The 15,565-nt window shown below is 38.3% G+C and overlaps 3 protein-coding genes across 3 annotated transcripts; all 3 read right to left on the reverse strand.

The window, feature by feature from the left end:
• Positions 1-5,351: 5,351 nt before the first annotated feature.
• On the reverse strand, positions 5,352-7,569 carry LOC147473068 (DExH-box ATP-dependent RNA helicase DExH3-like). Its single transcript, XM_086587854.1, has 3 exons — positions 7,477-7,569; positions 5,631-6,395; positions 5,352-5,522 (listed from the first exon to the last, which is right to left on the reverse strand). Exons 1-2 carry the CDS (start codon positions 7,549-7,551, stop codon positions 6,009-6,011), a joined length of 462 nt encoding a protein of 153 aa, XP_086443980.1. The 5' UTR covers positions 7,552-7,569; the 3' UTR covers positions 5,352-5,522; positions 5,631-6,008.
• Positions 7,570-8,126: 557 nt separating this feature from the next.
• On the reverse strand, positions 8,127-9,223 carry LOC147473069 (DExH-box ATP-dependent RNA helicase DExH3-like). The gene is made up of 4 exons (XM_086587850.1): positions 9,068-9,223; positions 8,693-8,847; positions 8,524-8,611; positions 8,127-8,441 (listed from the first exon to the last, which is right to left on the reverse strand). The coding sequence occupies exons 2-4, from the start codon at positions 8,704-8,706 to the stop codon at positions 8,127-8,129; spliced, it is 417 nt and encodes a 138-aa protein (XP_086443976.1). The 5' UTR covers positions 8,707-8,847; positions 9,068-9,223.
• Positions 9,224-10,182: 959 nt separating this feature from the next.
• Positions 10,183-15,144, reverse strand: LOC147473070 (uncharacterized). Its single transcript, XM_086587853.1, has 2 exons — positions 14,272-15,144; positions 10,183-10,299 (listed from the first exon to the last, which is right to left on the reverse strand). The coding sequence occupies exon 1, from the start codon at positions 14,828-14,830 to the stop codon at positions 14,459-14,461; it is 372 nt and encodes a 123-aa protein (XP_086443979.1). The 5' UTR covers positions 14,831-15,144; the 3' UTR covers positions 10,183-10,299; positions 14,272-14,458.
• Positions 15,145-15,565: the final 421 nt, after the last annotated feature.

Here is a 15,565-nt window from a genome sequence, read left to right on the forward strand (position 1 = left end):
CGCCAATTTTAAATGGTACCAATTTGAATTGGAATGGTAAACACGTTATATTTGAAAACAACATATGTCACTAAACTAAGTGGCATACTTCGTGCGCTATATACCGTTGGAAAGAACTTGAAGTCTAGTTTCTATGTAAACAAACGGATCAAAGTTTTGATTTCTAGAAAAACGATACATGTATTTTTCTACAAAATGTCAATTTCAAACTTCACACAAAATATGAGATAGAACGAAGTCAACACCTCATATTGAAAACTCACATATGCCTTTATACTTAGTGTCATGCATCGTGCTATATACCTTTGGAAAGATTTTGAAGTCTACTTTCTATTTCAAAATGGATCAAAATTTTGATTTGGGGAAAAAAAAAAGATACACATGTTTTTCTATAAGCCGTCAATTTTAAACGATACTCAAATTTGAATTAGAACGGTAAACATGTTATATTTTGAAAAATAACACATGTCGCTAAACTAAGTGGCATATGTCGCGTCTGCCAGATCCATATACCGTTGGAAAGAGTTTGAAGTCTAGTTTCTATGTAAACAAACGGATCGAAGTTTTGATTTCTAGAAAAATGATACATGTATTTTTCTACAAAATGTCAATTCAACCTGTACAAATATGAGGGTATTTATACTTTTTGTTTTGTAATTATCTATTCATCTCAAAGTTGAATTACATTTTCAACACATTACCTTGAATTCACCCCACGATCAAGGTGATTAGAAGATTTATTTTATTTTATTTTATTTGAGAGAGATAGAGAGATATTAGGGTAATATATATCGTGCACCTAACTAATAACCATTGATGTGTTTGTTGAAGAAGTTGGTCTCCAACAATTTTCTTTTCACAAGACCGATATGTTGTTTATGTACTTTTAGGATGTCATTTCTCTTGGTGAATCTAGTCCTATTTCTATGAAATATTTGGCTTAGTTTGGTTAGTTATTGTATATGTGATAGATCTCTTGCTCACTCAATGGTATATGCATGCCCATTTTTTTTTAGAAGGCCAACATATTTGGAATAAAGCTTTATTTTTGATCGTGTAAAGAGTCCGACTAACGTAACATACGCCAATATTTATTCATATTAGGTCGAGAGACAATTTCAACATTTTACCTTGAAATGCACGGTAAAATCAAGGTGAATGTTTTTTGGGATAACGAGAGAGAGAGAGAATGTAATCTTAGGCGTAGTCCAAACCCCTTGATGTGTTCATGAAATACTCTCCAACAATCTTTTTTCTTTGCATATGGCATTTTCAACACATTATCTTGAATTGCTTACTATAACCAAACCAAAATGATTGTAAGATTTCAATTTATTTTATTAGACGAGAGAGAGAGTAATCTTAGTAACGGACTAGATATATATGACAAGATTGTGAAAAAGTAGTAGTTTAATTATTATTTATTTTATTTTTTCCAAAATCTTGAGGCTAAAAATGATAATTACAATATAGGATGAGAGAGATATCGTTGAACATTAGATGTAGGAAAAGAAAAGAAAAAAGTTTAGCTTGATAATCAGTATGAATGCTTGAATATTAATGATAGATCCTGTTATTTCCATTAGATATACCCTTAACACTTTTGAACTGAAAATGAAGCAAATGTACACAGCCCATAAATACTATTTTGTATTGAAGCAAATATACTTGAATTAACTAACTTTGCATTTTTTCGTTTCAGAGATGACACAACTTATCTAAAAAGTTGGACAAAATTGATGTGTGTGCAATATACCTATTGGTCCAGTGTGGGGATTTCAATTCCCCACCAGATATTGCCCCAATAGAACTCATTACCGAGAAGATGGTTGCTCGGAATATGCAGAAGATGTGGAATGATCATTATGGTATTGGTGCACTAAAAAGTCTGAAGCTATCTCATGATATACCATTTGTTAGCCTCTTTCTCTCTCTACAAAGCTACTATTACTTATGTATTCTTGTGTATAGATGCCAAAATAGTTTATATTATATCATTATTTTATTTTTCTATTGTACTTTTATTTGATGTCTTTTCTTCTTCTTTTTCTTCTTCATCTTCTTTCTTCCTTTTTGATTTTTGGTACGCCATTAGAAAGCCTTAAAACACATAAGCCTGTTAGGGCCAAGGTTGGTCTTATAGTTTTTTGGGGTGAATTACCCTGATCCAACGAGACAGCTGTAATATTGTTTAGATGTGTCTAAATAGTAAGTATTGTTAGTTGCACCTCGAGGATGCTTTCATACCCCAAATCCCCTGTAGGAAGTCGTTTTTGTACGTTCTTCCGACCAAGGGGCTTTGAAGCCTATGATTGTCTACAAGGCCACGCTGATGATCGAATGGGTAAACAGGATGAGGATCTGCCACCTTTGGATAAATGGAGGTGTGACAAGCACTGATGGTCTCAGTGCTTCATCATCAGTTGACCAGCATCTTTCAATGCCAGAACCCTCATCAACTACATGATCATTCACAAACCTATCAGTCCCAGCATCAATAGTACAGGAACCCGCAGTATTAACCTCAACTGTTATCTCAGTGACAGCAGGTGCAGAACAGCTTGAATATGCATTTGACATCTGCTGCTCTTTCAAAGACTCAGCCTTGTGAGTTCCATCAAATCTCTTCACAGCAATTTCTACAACTTGAACATTAACATTGCTGGCATCAAGTACCTTAGTTGGCTTCTCGACATTAGTACAGCTACCAACCCTAATATGTTTGCTTGGGACATCTCTCCACTGAGAAGTATGACAGCCATTTTGCACAGGGATTTTCCTGTTCAAGTTCTCAGATTGATTTAACGCATTTGATTTGTCCTCGCGGTACCAAACTACCATTGTCAAATATTGAAGGAACAGTCTTTGAGGCTTTAACCGCAGAGGAGCACTTTCCAGGGAAGAATGAGCTTGGTTCTCTCTGACCGCATACATCATGCTCGCCAGATATCACAATGTTGTTCTCGGTTCTTCCAAGGCTGAAATATCAATAGAACAATGTGAAGGGTGCAAATACTGAGTCACTTGGACTACAAAAAATAGCAACACAGACTACAGAGTGATGGGGAGCGGTTTCAAGAACTTGAGATAAGATATCAAAACACAATATCGATCCAGTACATCACTTAAATGCTTTTTTTTTCTTAAAACATTTTTATATATTTTTTCGATTAATGAAAATTATTTTCCTGAACACGTTGCCTTGCTAAGGATGAACAAGGTGGGGTGGTAATGACAAGTAGTGTGTCTTAGTGTCCATGCAGAATCCTACAAACCCTAATCTTGGATGTGTTGTAGTTCTTTCTATAATGAATGAAAAAATTATATTCTTTCGATAAAAACAAAAAGTCAAAACCAATAAAATCAATATAAGACATAAACACCCTTCATGATCTAATAAGATACTTAACTCTGTTACGCTTGTCTATTAATGTATTTCTTGTGCATAAATTATCAAGGGGCTTCATGGCATATACAACAATAAGATCAGCCAAACAGTTCAATCAAGACAACTATAAACAGTGAGTGGTGCGCAACTTCGCATAGTTGTCCTTTTAAAAATTTGAGTGGTGCAGTGGCAGTGGCAGTGAAAGGCTTGATAATTGTTTCTTGCTTGTTAAGGAACTTCAAAAAGTCAGTATGTTTGCCCTTATTGAGCTTTTTCTGCTTCCACTTTTTTTTTAGAATTAATATTCTAAGAGAAAGGATACACAGAGAGGAGGATGGACTCGCATCAGGATGCTCTAATACATCCTACCTAACTGTGTTGGCACCTATAGGCCTATTATAAGGTGCTGACCTACATGAGAGGACGAGAGGTGAACCAGAGGCTCGACACAAAAAAGACCAAAAAGACAAAACGCCGCCAGAAGCCCCAAGGCTAGAGCACCAATAAAAACTTCTGAAAACAAATAGTATACACTTAAAAGAGATGAATACCACAAAGCATTTCACTTCCACACAGGTACTAACTTGTTTCTTTCCTGAAAATATATCAAAAAAGAATTCCAGACGTAATATATCAACCTTGATCATATTAAAAACATTTAAGTCCTAAGTTTCTGTCAAAATTACAGTTCCAGAATTTCATGAGAATTTGGCATTTTGTTTTATTTATCATATTGCATACTGTGAAATATATTATCTCAATCGACTTGAATTTCCAAATATATTCTGGATGAGACTTTATTGACGTTATTGAATATTTCTGAAAACTAACCTTGCCAAAGACTGTTTATCAGTAAGAGGTTCATGAGAAAGTGGATATGCAACGCCAGGTTCTACCGAAATTCCACAGAGGGAGTGAAATTGCACCAGTTTTTGTACCTGCATTGAGAGATCAGCCAAACAGTTACAGTAATGAAGGAGATTGTTCCCATTATAATACAAAGTTGACAGCCAGGTACTGTACAGTAACTGTGTTACCTGTCACACCTCCCAACTTCTCATAATTACCATCCACGTAATGATTAGAGCATGTCTGCAGCGGCTTAACAGCCATCTCTAGAGCACCATTGTTAATGTTATTGTAGGGTCCCTCCTCTGGTTCTTCAGCTGCTAAAGAACCTAAAGTAGTGCCCCTTTGCTGCAATTCTGTTGAGAGAGAGTATAGTCTCCCTTGCTGTTGCTCCATTTCAGCTGAAGTGATTGATGCTTCTGCTTAGACGGATCTAATGCATACCTCAAGGCAAGCAACCTTAAATTCTCATCCAGGAAATGAGGGCTTATATCAACACTCTCATTGTTGGACAACATATGTGTCAAACTTGGTCTACCGACTGAGTTTGTTGAAGTGAAGCCCGTCGATGCTTCTGACAAAGGCAAACCTGGTGCAGCAGTTAAAGTTGAAGAATTGAAGGATCTTAGAAGACCGTGATCAAAATGATTGTTGTTTTGAAGGAAAGAGGTTTTTCCATGTGAGCGTCTGAGATCAGATGCATCATGCAGAATCGCCGCTGAGTGACACCAATAAGAAGATTGCTTTCCTTTCACAGTTGAAGCACTAGATAGACGGCTATCACTTGTGAATCCAACACTTGGACTAGGACCAGCCATCTGGTTATTATTAAAGAGGGAATTGCCTCTCTCTGTGCCATAGTAGCAATTATCAGCGGTGTCCTGAACCCTTTTACATCTCTCCGCGTGATTGAAATGACCCAGTATAATGTTGTTAAGTTGTTTTTCCTCTGTTCCATCTTTTCTGTTACTACAATATTCGAGGGGCGATGGTACCACTATATACACCATGTGGCCCTAAACATAAAAGTCTCACTATAATTGATCCTATTCTTACTAGTCTGAGACAGCACATCCCTTTCAGGTAGGGGTACTAAATTATGGAAGATATGTATGTGATCTCTTAACCATGTCACCCTTCAATTTTTCTACTTTTGCCGAATCTCGAGGGGCAAGATGCCGAACGTTGGACTTGCTTTGGATCCCTCTATGAGAAATTGACGTGTTTGAAGGAAGAAGACCCCCAAGATTTTGCCTCGACTCCTCCTTTAACATGGGACTTCCCACTGCACAAAAGGAAAAAATACAAAATAATCAGGGAAATTTTGTAGAAACAACTTATGAAATAATCAAATCAGAATGTCAACAACTGAAATTCTTCTTCAAGTATTCACCATTATGAAAAACGGGGTCCTGTAGTAATGGCTTTGGGCTGTTGCTGTACATAACAAATGGCTGTGGCTGCAAAGTTGATACAACTGAACCTTCCACATTATAACTTTGCTGACAAGGTTGCCCAAGTCTCAATTCAATGTTTGATGAAGTATTATCTCTTTCGACAATAAATGCGTCCCTTGGACCCTTACCTCGGTTGACATCAGAACTTGTACCAAGAAATCTGAAGTTCCCCAAACTCTGGTTGGCAATTAATGGATCGCCACTTTTGCTGAGAACGCCAATGTACTCCGATATGGATTGATATCCACTGTCTTCTCGCCCTTTCTCTAAAAGGGAACTTGACAGCACTAAACCACTGGATATTTGACCTTCTTTCACCATGTACATTGTCTGGTTATCTGCTGGAGCGGGCAAGAAAACTTGTGCAGCTCCAGCCAACATTTTGAGAGGAATCTATTGGTGTTTTTGTCCTTGAAATCTTTACCCTGCAACTCGGTTTGCCATTCCTTTTCCCTTCTCACTGCTTCCTCCTCTTTTGTTTCGCCTAGGATAGAGAGAGAGAAAGAGCTTACAGAATCACCAAGAGGCTCTCCTCTTTCTGTAGAAACTCTTTCTGCAACAGCCATAGCAGATATTCGTTGAGGCTGTGTACAGATGATGCTACGAAATGCTCCACGACCAGATTCTATCTCAGACTCTAATACATACTGAGGAAGCTGAGTGGTTTTGCCACATCCAGTCTCTCCAGAGATCACAATGACCTGTCATATAAAAAAAAATAACAATTGGTAACACCAATAGAAAATTCACAAACCGGATATAACGTGCAAAAAACAGCCTGTTGGAAATATGTCCAAATTTTACCTAACTGGTTTGGAAATATCAATAGCTTCCACTTCCATGAGCATATGTGAAAAAGACAAATAGTAGACAGATGAGAGAATCTGTCGATGCTTATCCAATTTGCAGAATACTTAAAGGTTAAATCTGAGCTTTACTCTTTTTTTTATTATTAAATTATTAATGCAATACCAACACACGAAAAAATTTGTGACATGTTCCCGGAGCTGTGGGGGATGTGAGATGGAAAAAATTTTACCTTTGCAAATTACCAAAAAGGTTTTGTTACAAATACATTAACACAAAAGATAATAGCAATAAAAGTTTATAACAAAATAGTTTTTACATTTGCAAGCCAAAATGTTGTTTTATAAATAGTTCCAGGATCACATTTGCATTTACAAGATTTAACAATATTACAGGCACAGCTTTCCAAACTGAAGCTTACTATGAAAAAGACTGTCTTATATACATACATAAACTGGATCCAAGTTTATCATAAGTTGGAACCATACAGAAGGAACCATAAATGAGCTCAAGCCAGAAAGTAACTTTCTTAAAAGCTACAGCTCAAGTGACAAATCCCAGTCAAACTCTTAATCCATTAATGTCGCAATGAGTCATTACAAGGAGAAAAAAAAAAGTCAAAGTATGAGGTGGTTGTTTATTGTTGATGTATTTCGTTCTTTCCCAACTTATTTTCGTAAGCACAGTACAAAATGAAGGAAGAATCTCCAGAAAACGAAACGAAAAAACACAACAAAAGGGAAAATCCCTAACTCAAGAGGGGCTTTTGTGTCTAATTACCTGTACCCCTTGATAATATGGAGTACTCTAGCCTTTAATATTTTAACAGCATATGCTCCAGCACCACTAGAAAAACGATCTAAATCGTTTATGCACATGACTACGCCATGTACACAACTTGGAATTATCAACCAAACAATACTCATCATACTCGACTGAAATCTTCTAGGAAGGGCATCAGCACGAAAGTAAAACCTGATTTCGAGCAATAGCTGAGAGTAGCCTATCCTTCTCTGAGTATGCAGGACGTGATTTCCTAAAGTCCAGCATCCTATTTCCCTCGGGCGATTCCTGGGAATTAAAAAAATTATCAAATTTAGCGCTATATAAAATCAATAACCCAGAAGAAAAACCCTAAATAATTTCAATATGTATTCTTTTAAGTAATCTCCACACCAAACTACAAGAAAATCCATGCAACTTAATGGCATTATGTGTGAGGACCAACAATATGTGTTCTTTTAAGTGCCCAACCCTTTTTTCCATTCATCAGAAAAGCAGGGCCATTTATAGAGGAAGAATAAAGAATGTTAAACTGACGCGAAATATACAAATAGCTCGTATATCATCAAACCTGAACTCTGAACATTTGTTTGTAAAGACAAATGATCACATTATGACATTTACAAGAGATCCCCACAGAAGGATCAATCATCAAAGTATACAATTTCTTTCAATATAAACTCCCCCAACAAATAGCGTGTGGGCAGATAGAAGTGTTACTGTGATGAAATGTTTACCACCAACCAAATTGTAGTCATAATAATTAAAGATGGGCATCCAACTCAAAACCAATTGGTGATGAGTGAAGCGGCCCCATGATTTATATATTGATTGGCTAGGCTTTAGACTCCCAATGTGGGATTAATTTCAACAATAATTGCACAGCGTACTGCATCAGCAACAGAGAAAGTAATTATTACCTGCCATGATCTCTGGAAATTAGCGATTCGAGAACTTTGACGTTGAAGAACCTTTTCCATGACCGACCTGTCAAGAAATGAGTCTGGATTCTCGCCTGGGTTTAAATCTTCAATCTGATCAACAACCCTAGGATCACCTGAATTGTCATTGATTTTTCCAGAACTTAATTGCATTCTATCAAGGTGTTCCTGAAGGAGACCTTCAACTGTCCTTTGCAAGCTAAGAGGGAGAACCACCTGTGCAAATAGAGCTTTGTAATTTAATCAACCTTACAGCTACAGGGAGAGAGAGAGAGAGAGAGAGAGAGAGAGTTATTACCTCTCTTTGAGGCCGCTTATCATCAAGATCGGGTCTGTAGTTAGGAAGAGGGACCTTGCTTGCAACCACAACTTTTCCATAAAGCTCACTTAAACATAAACAGCACATCAGAACTCAATTTCAAAAACACTACCAAATAAGAAAAAGTGCCACAAATCATTTCCCTAACCTGTAAAGTCCCATCCTTTTAACAAGATTAGAAATCTGCTCATAATCCCTTCTATCTCTTTTATATCTACTAATTATCTCTTGGTCTTGTTCGCTACTTGATAGCAAACTAAGTTTCCATTTCCATTCATCAATGTTAGCCACGGAGGACGACCCCTGACGCCAAAATCATAATTCTAGTATCAGAAACGCCTACACTTTAATAATTTCATAACAAAATACTACTTGCAGACCATAAGTTCCGCTACACTATAAGTCACATTCTCACATTGTAACACAACACTAAAGTTCTCATAGCTCAAATTAAACTAATTGTACTAAATAGCAATAAAATTCAGGTACTACAATATAAGTATATAGTGAAAAAAGAAAAAACCTTTTGGTTATCGAAATCACATTCATACTCATCATCAGAAAACTGCTCAACAAAAACTTCTTCTACTCAACCAAATTGTACTCCTTGTTCTGATATTTCAGGTATGAAATTTTCAAGTATGAAGTAAAGAAGGTGAAATGAGAGTGAGATTTGAGAGGTTCGAAATACATTTTTTGAATTTGAGAACAAGTGTTAATCCGGAATGAGTCCCGATCAATCTCTCCTGCTTTCATGCGCGTGAGGGCATAATCGTCCACTGGAAGACAGATCTCACACCAATCTCTAGACACGTGGCTGTTGTTGAATAATAAATAAAAAGGAAAAAAAAAAAAAAACGTTTCTTTTTTTATCACTAGTATCCGTGCCGTGCGGCATAGATACGCCGCTTCGCCGGACGCCGGACGCGATCCACCCTCAGACGGCACAAATACGGCTTTGCATTATCGACGCAAGCATCCGCTTCCCCCAGACGGGCATGCATACGCTGCAAAACCCAGCCCAAGTCCACCAACTTAAAAAGCCCAAAAGGTGTAAAAAGGCCTAACATAAAAGGCCCATCCCAAATAGTTATAGTGTCCATTCACAAAGTGTAAAGGGCCCAATGTTAAAAGCCCAGCCCATGTAGCCTTTGTTGACCAAATGGTTATGGAGTGACTTAACAAAGTTGCACACACCCTATCATCTTTTAGATTCTCCATGTCATAAAATTAATCCAAAGGTTAGGGAGAGGTGTGGTTGGTCCGACACCACCCTATTTTGTTATATAGATAAAAGGGGCTGAATGATTTTCTTTTGCCAATTTATAATCTACAATAACATTTAGTTAATGATAACAGTTATAATATGGAATTAACAATACCGTTTAATCAAGATGAGACTAAATTTCGCAAGTAATATATTATTAAAGGAGAACAAGATTAGTCGAAGACAAAACACTCAGTGTGAGCGAGTCGTAGATCAAGAAAACATGGAGTCGAGGGAAGCCACTAGGGACGACACTCCAAGTGACGTCCAAACATTTCTTTTGTTCAGACGTGTGTTCACAAGTCGCCCGGGCTATTTATCAACTGATAGCGAGATGGATAATTCCTCACCTCCTCTATCAACTAATAGTCACGCTGTGAGTTCAATTCTTTCTGTTTGTAGTGCATAGATCAGTAACTGAGGATTGTTGAATAATCCAGCCTTTTCTTGTGCTTCCTAGTGAAGTTATCCCCCGACTAACCTGTGTACTGTTACAGTGTTACAAGGAGACCATGTCAGAAAGCAGCAAAATGTGTTGTCGTAGTAAACATCAAATTAACCCAATTCACACCGACTCAAGTGGAAACTATGTAGGAGGAAAAACAATGGTTGAGATGACTATGTCGGATACTTTCCACAACCGACACTGACACAGAACAACAACGACATCATCACCTAAATCAGCTAATATTCAGACCAACTAAGGCTCTTCTAACTTGTTTTATAGCCTAATCAGGTTAAATCTACTATGATATTCTAAGTTTTTATTCCATGCATTTCCCACATAAACTTCGCCCCCAGACCTTCCACATTTTCTTCGTCCACTTGGTCCTTGCTATACAATCTGGAAAACAGTCCAAAACTTGAATCATTATTCACAGCTTCTTAAACACGGTACAGTAACAACTGCATTCCCTCTATAGGAAATTTCATTCCTACTCTAGAATATCTTTTTAATGAACCTCCAAAACCCAACTGACTTTTTTTTTTGGCTAAGTCGGCAAGATAAATACTTATAGATAGATAAAGAAGGATATACATTGTGATCTACTGACACAAAACTCACCTTCTGGGTAATGTTTATAGATACATTCCACAGTAACAAGTCAGACCTCAAAACAACACTATGCTACCTGTCAGTAAACCTATAATAGGTCAGATAGGGTATCTCCCATCTGTTCACCCATATAGGTTTTCCTATTACAACTAACATGTTCATTGTTATCCGATTTGCTCCAAACTTAGCGGCTTTTTCATTTCTGAAGTTTAGTTCTCTGTAGTTTGTTGTCATCCAAATGGCTTGCAACTTCTCTTTGCATTTGTTCCACCTAGACAGTAGCTCCCATGGTAAGTTGTTTTTCCCATAGGCGTGCACTGCAGCAACAGCAACAGAATCACTCTCAATCGTAAGCGCCAGCCACCCTTGTTCAATTGCGTGCTCCACACTTTCTAGAATAGCTGTAACTTCCGCTATGTAGTTGGTCTGGATCCCCAAGTTTATGCATATAATCGCCAAAAATTTACCCAAATAATTTATGAAACTAGCACCAATCCCCGAAGACCCAGGATTACCCCTAGAAGCCCAGTCAACATTTATCTTTACAACACCTTGTTCAGGTAAGTCCCAGTAGCAGCTTAATACTCCTATAGCAGATTGAGTTCTTGCGGGCAGACCCCAGTTGCTAAGAATGGTATCATCTCTGACATGATAGCTATTGCTTTTAGAGAGTCTAAAAGCCATTTGTATCTTGTTTCTAACCATCCTCTTGCAGGTTGCATTGTCAGGCGCCTTGTTGTCATAGACTACCATGTTTCGGTGCTTCCATAGTATAACCATGGAATTAACAATACATGCATCCCATAGCTTTCTAATGAGAGGACTCCTGCCCATTGTCTTAGCCCTTGCTTCCAGTGCATTTTGAAAGTTGTCTTCAAGCCCATAAAGTTCTGCATTCCAACTCCATAAATTCTTAGCAAACCGACAATGCCATAAAATGTGATCCGTGTCTTCTTCCTCTTTACATCCCACAACAACATTTAGAGGCTAGATGAACACCCTTCTTTCTAATGCTAGTGTCGGTTCTTTGCACAATTATTAAATGATTTCCATGCCGTGGCAGAAGTACTAGGGTGTATACTAGCATTCCAGACCAATGTATCCCATCCAACTTGAGTCTCTTTTTCTCTAATCTGTTCAAAAGCTGATGCGACAGAGAACTTACCCCTTATGTCTGGAGTCTGTATCAACTCATCAAGTTCACTGGGGTAGCAGGGTGGGAGCCGAGCAACATTTGCTTGATCCAAAACCTGTTGCACTTCAGTAGGCATTTTCCAATCACCATTAACAATGATCTGAGCTAACTTAGACCTGCAACCCTTCAAAGTATCATCACCAAAGCCATGACTTCTTTCGCGACCAAGAGTTACTTGCCCAATTATGCCGCCAAATGTCTATCTTTTCACCATTTTCAATCTTTCACTGATATCTGCAATTAATCTCTTCCAAAGCCCACTTAATACCTGGCCAAATTGATGTCCTGGCCGAGTATATATTTAATTACATTACCATCCCTTGTCAAATATTTACATCTCATAAACTTTGCAAAATCATCATCTTCTTTTGAAATATTTTTTTTGATTGGTCTTCTTTTGAAATATGCCAGGCCAGCTTCATTAATAAAGCCTTGTTCACTTCTTGGAGTCTTCTCAACCCGAGTTTCCTTTGTGGGTTTGCAGCACTTGTCCCATGCTATTGTGATCTTCTTCGAGTTTGCTGGATTCCCTCTCGGTCCATAGAAAATTTCTCATAACTGCTTCACACTCCTTAATGAGACTAGTTGGCCAATTGACATATTGTAAAGTGGGATGCTTGACAATATAGATTCAACAAGTACCACCCTCCCTTGGAATGACAACATTTTCCCTTTCCAGCTTGAAATTCTACCTTTTATTTTACCCAACAGTAAACCCACTATCTCTTTCGTTGCTCTCCCTTGTACCAAGAGAACGCCTAAGTACTTTTCAGGCATTGTACCCAGTTGGCCAGTTGCATATCTAGTGGTTGTTGAATTGTAGGAATTTTGGCAAGACTCATACCACCAATAAAGATCTTACTCTTCGCTTTGTTCACCACTTGACCAGACGCTGGTTCATATCTAGCTAGTAACCGAGTTAGATGCCTCACCCCTTTTAAAGTACCTTTGCAAAAAATTATGACCTCATCTACAAATAGTAAATGAGATGGACCTGGAAACCCTTTGACCTCCACCAAAGGTTTAGTTAAACTCTCTGCTCAACACATCTTCTGCCAATGCAAGCAATAGTGGAGACAGGGGGCGGAGACCTCTTCCAACAGAAAAGAACTCGCAAGGGCCACCATTAACAAGGACAGAGATTTTTGCAGAGCTGAGTAGTGCTCTGATCCAATTTATCCACTTACTAGAAAATCCAAAGCTGTTCAGAACATCAAATAAAAAGTCCCAGCTTAGGGTATCATAGGCTTGGGAGATATCAGCCTTGACAGCCACATTACCCCCTTTTCTTTTCATCTTTAGCTCATTGAACATTTTAGAAGACAAACCAATACTTGCTTGAGAATTTCTACCTTGAATAAACCCACTCTGCTCTTTGGAGACTACTTTGTTAATAATCCCATTACCAAACACATTGTAATTCCATGCTTTAAGATCGAACTTAACTTGCTTGAGCTTCAGTGCTACTCTATGAATTGGTGTGCCAATCACTTCCTGTTCCCAACTATGCTTAACCAGAGCTAGGAACCCTTCATGTTTGGACCATACTTTATTGAATCTAAAAGGAACGTTTCTAGGCTTTGGAACAACCATATTAGCTCCCAAAAGAGGAGCATGATCAGACCCAAGCCAACTTGCAACTCTATACTTCCACCCAGTGTATTTCGACTCCCATGCCGAGTTAAAGAAAGCCATACCCAACTTGCCCAAGACCCTATTGACGCCTTGCTGCTTGTTGGTCCAGGTATATTTAAGGCCCGAGTAAGGATATTCTGCTTTGTTCACACGATTTATTCTTGCCTCATAAAATTCCCTCATTGCAATCCTAATAGGTGGTAACCAACCCTTCTTCTCCTCTTGTCGCATTACAATGTTAAAATCACCAATGACCAGCCATGGTTCAATTGGTGGTGATAAACTCTACAATCAGACCAAAGGTTTCTTCTTTCCCTGTGGAGGCAATGAGCATGCGGCGGTGTGAATGACATTACCCTCAACCTTGACAGAAATTTGCAGATTTGGGACTTCAAGCAAGTCTACTTGAAGTCCTTTTCTCCATAGTATCCATACATTACCCAACTTTTCAACAGAGTCGTTATGGAAAAAATTACAGTCAAAATAAGAATTAGCTAAATAACTAACTAATACTATATCAGGCTTTATCGTAGGCTCTATCGCCAAAACAATATCAGGATTGAAAGCTGTTACTAGATCTCTGCACCTTTCTGCTGCATTCAGTTTCCTAAAACCCCTCATTCCAATAAATGACTTTCATTGGGAGTGTTGGGGACTTGGTAGAAGATTGTTGACCAGAAGCGTACTTCTTGTTCTTCCCTCTGCCAACCCGTGCAAACGTCTTAGGAGTTCTCAAAACATCATCTTGCACAGGTCATTTCTAACTAATTTGTGCAGCTTCACTGATGACTTGTTCCTGTGTTGGTGAATCAGGAACTCTATCTTCAACAGCGGCAATGGCATCAGAATCAGGTGGTTCATCTTGATCCAGTAATTCAAAGTTATTCCGAACAGGAGTATGACTTGCTGGATTTGATGGGCTACTCACTACAATATTTTGGACCAAAGCATCACCAATACTAGTGAATTCTCCATTCCTTTGTAGTGTATCATCTTCAATTGCATGTACTTCATCATACTCAGTTACCAGTTGGGTTTCAGTCACTAGGATTGCCTCCACAGGTGGGATTTGCTCATTTTCTTCTACCATTTGTCGAGGCTCGACATTGGACACCTCAGCTACATTATGCATAACTCCACTAACAGCTTCACCATGCACTTCAGCTTGCTTGCTGGCATCTACTTCATTAGAGACATTCTCTTTGTCTAACTCAATCACTGCATTTTTGTTCTTCTTTTTGCGCTTTTTATTTTGATTTTTAGAAAGGTTTTCTCCTTGCTTTGTTTGCTCCTCAGTGTTTTTCTTCTCTGCAGCTGCAAGATCTTGCTTAAGGAATTTGCATTCTGCCACCAAATGCCCAACTCCTTTACAATGCCTACAGAATTTGGAGGCTTCACTGTTTCCACCTTTTGCCAAAACACTATGGAATGCTTTTTCGACTCTACCCAAATTTTATCCGGAATTGGTTTTGACAAGTTTACATCGATCATTACACTAGCAAAGAAACCTAGGTCTCTTGCTGTTGTAGTCTCATCAACATATAGGGGTCTACCCAAAGCCTTCCCCATTGCCACGAGGTTCTTAACCTCCCAATATTCCAGTCCCAAGCCTGGAAATCTAATCCAAATAGGCGGTGTGATGATTTGCGCTTTGCTTCTCGAGAGAAGTTTCGTGACCACTTGCTCAACCTTAGCACTTGCTTTTCTACCAACCATGAACCTTATTCCCAAACTTTTTCTGTAATCATCTTCCAATGCAAACCTGAACATGATAAATCCAAGAACCTAAAGGTGTAGCTTTTATTGCACCTTTTCATTTCCACAGCTCTTTCAAGCTTGTTCTTAAATTTTCAATCTTTGTGTTGGT

Source organism: Coptis chinensis, unplaced genomic scaffold, assembly GCF_015680905.1.
Source record: "Coptis chinensis isolate HL-2020 unplaced genomic scaffold, ASM1568090v1 utg4901_pilon_pilon, whole genome shotgun sequence".
Lineage (NCBI taxonomy): Eukaryota > Viridiplantae > Streptophyta > Magnoliopsida > Ranunculales > Ranunculaceae > Coptis > Coptis chinensis.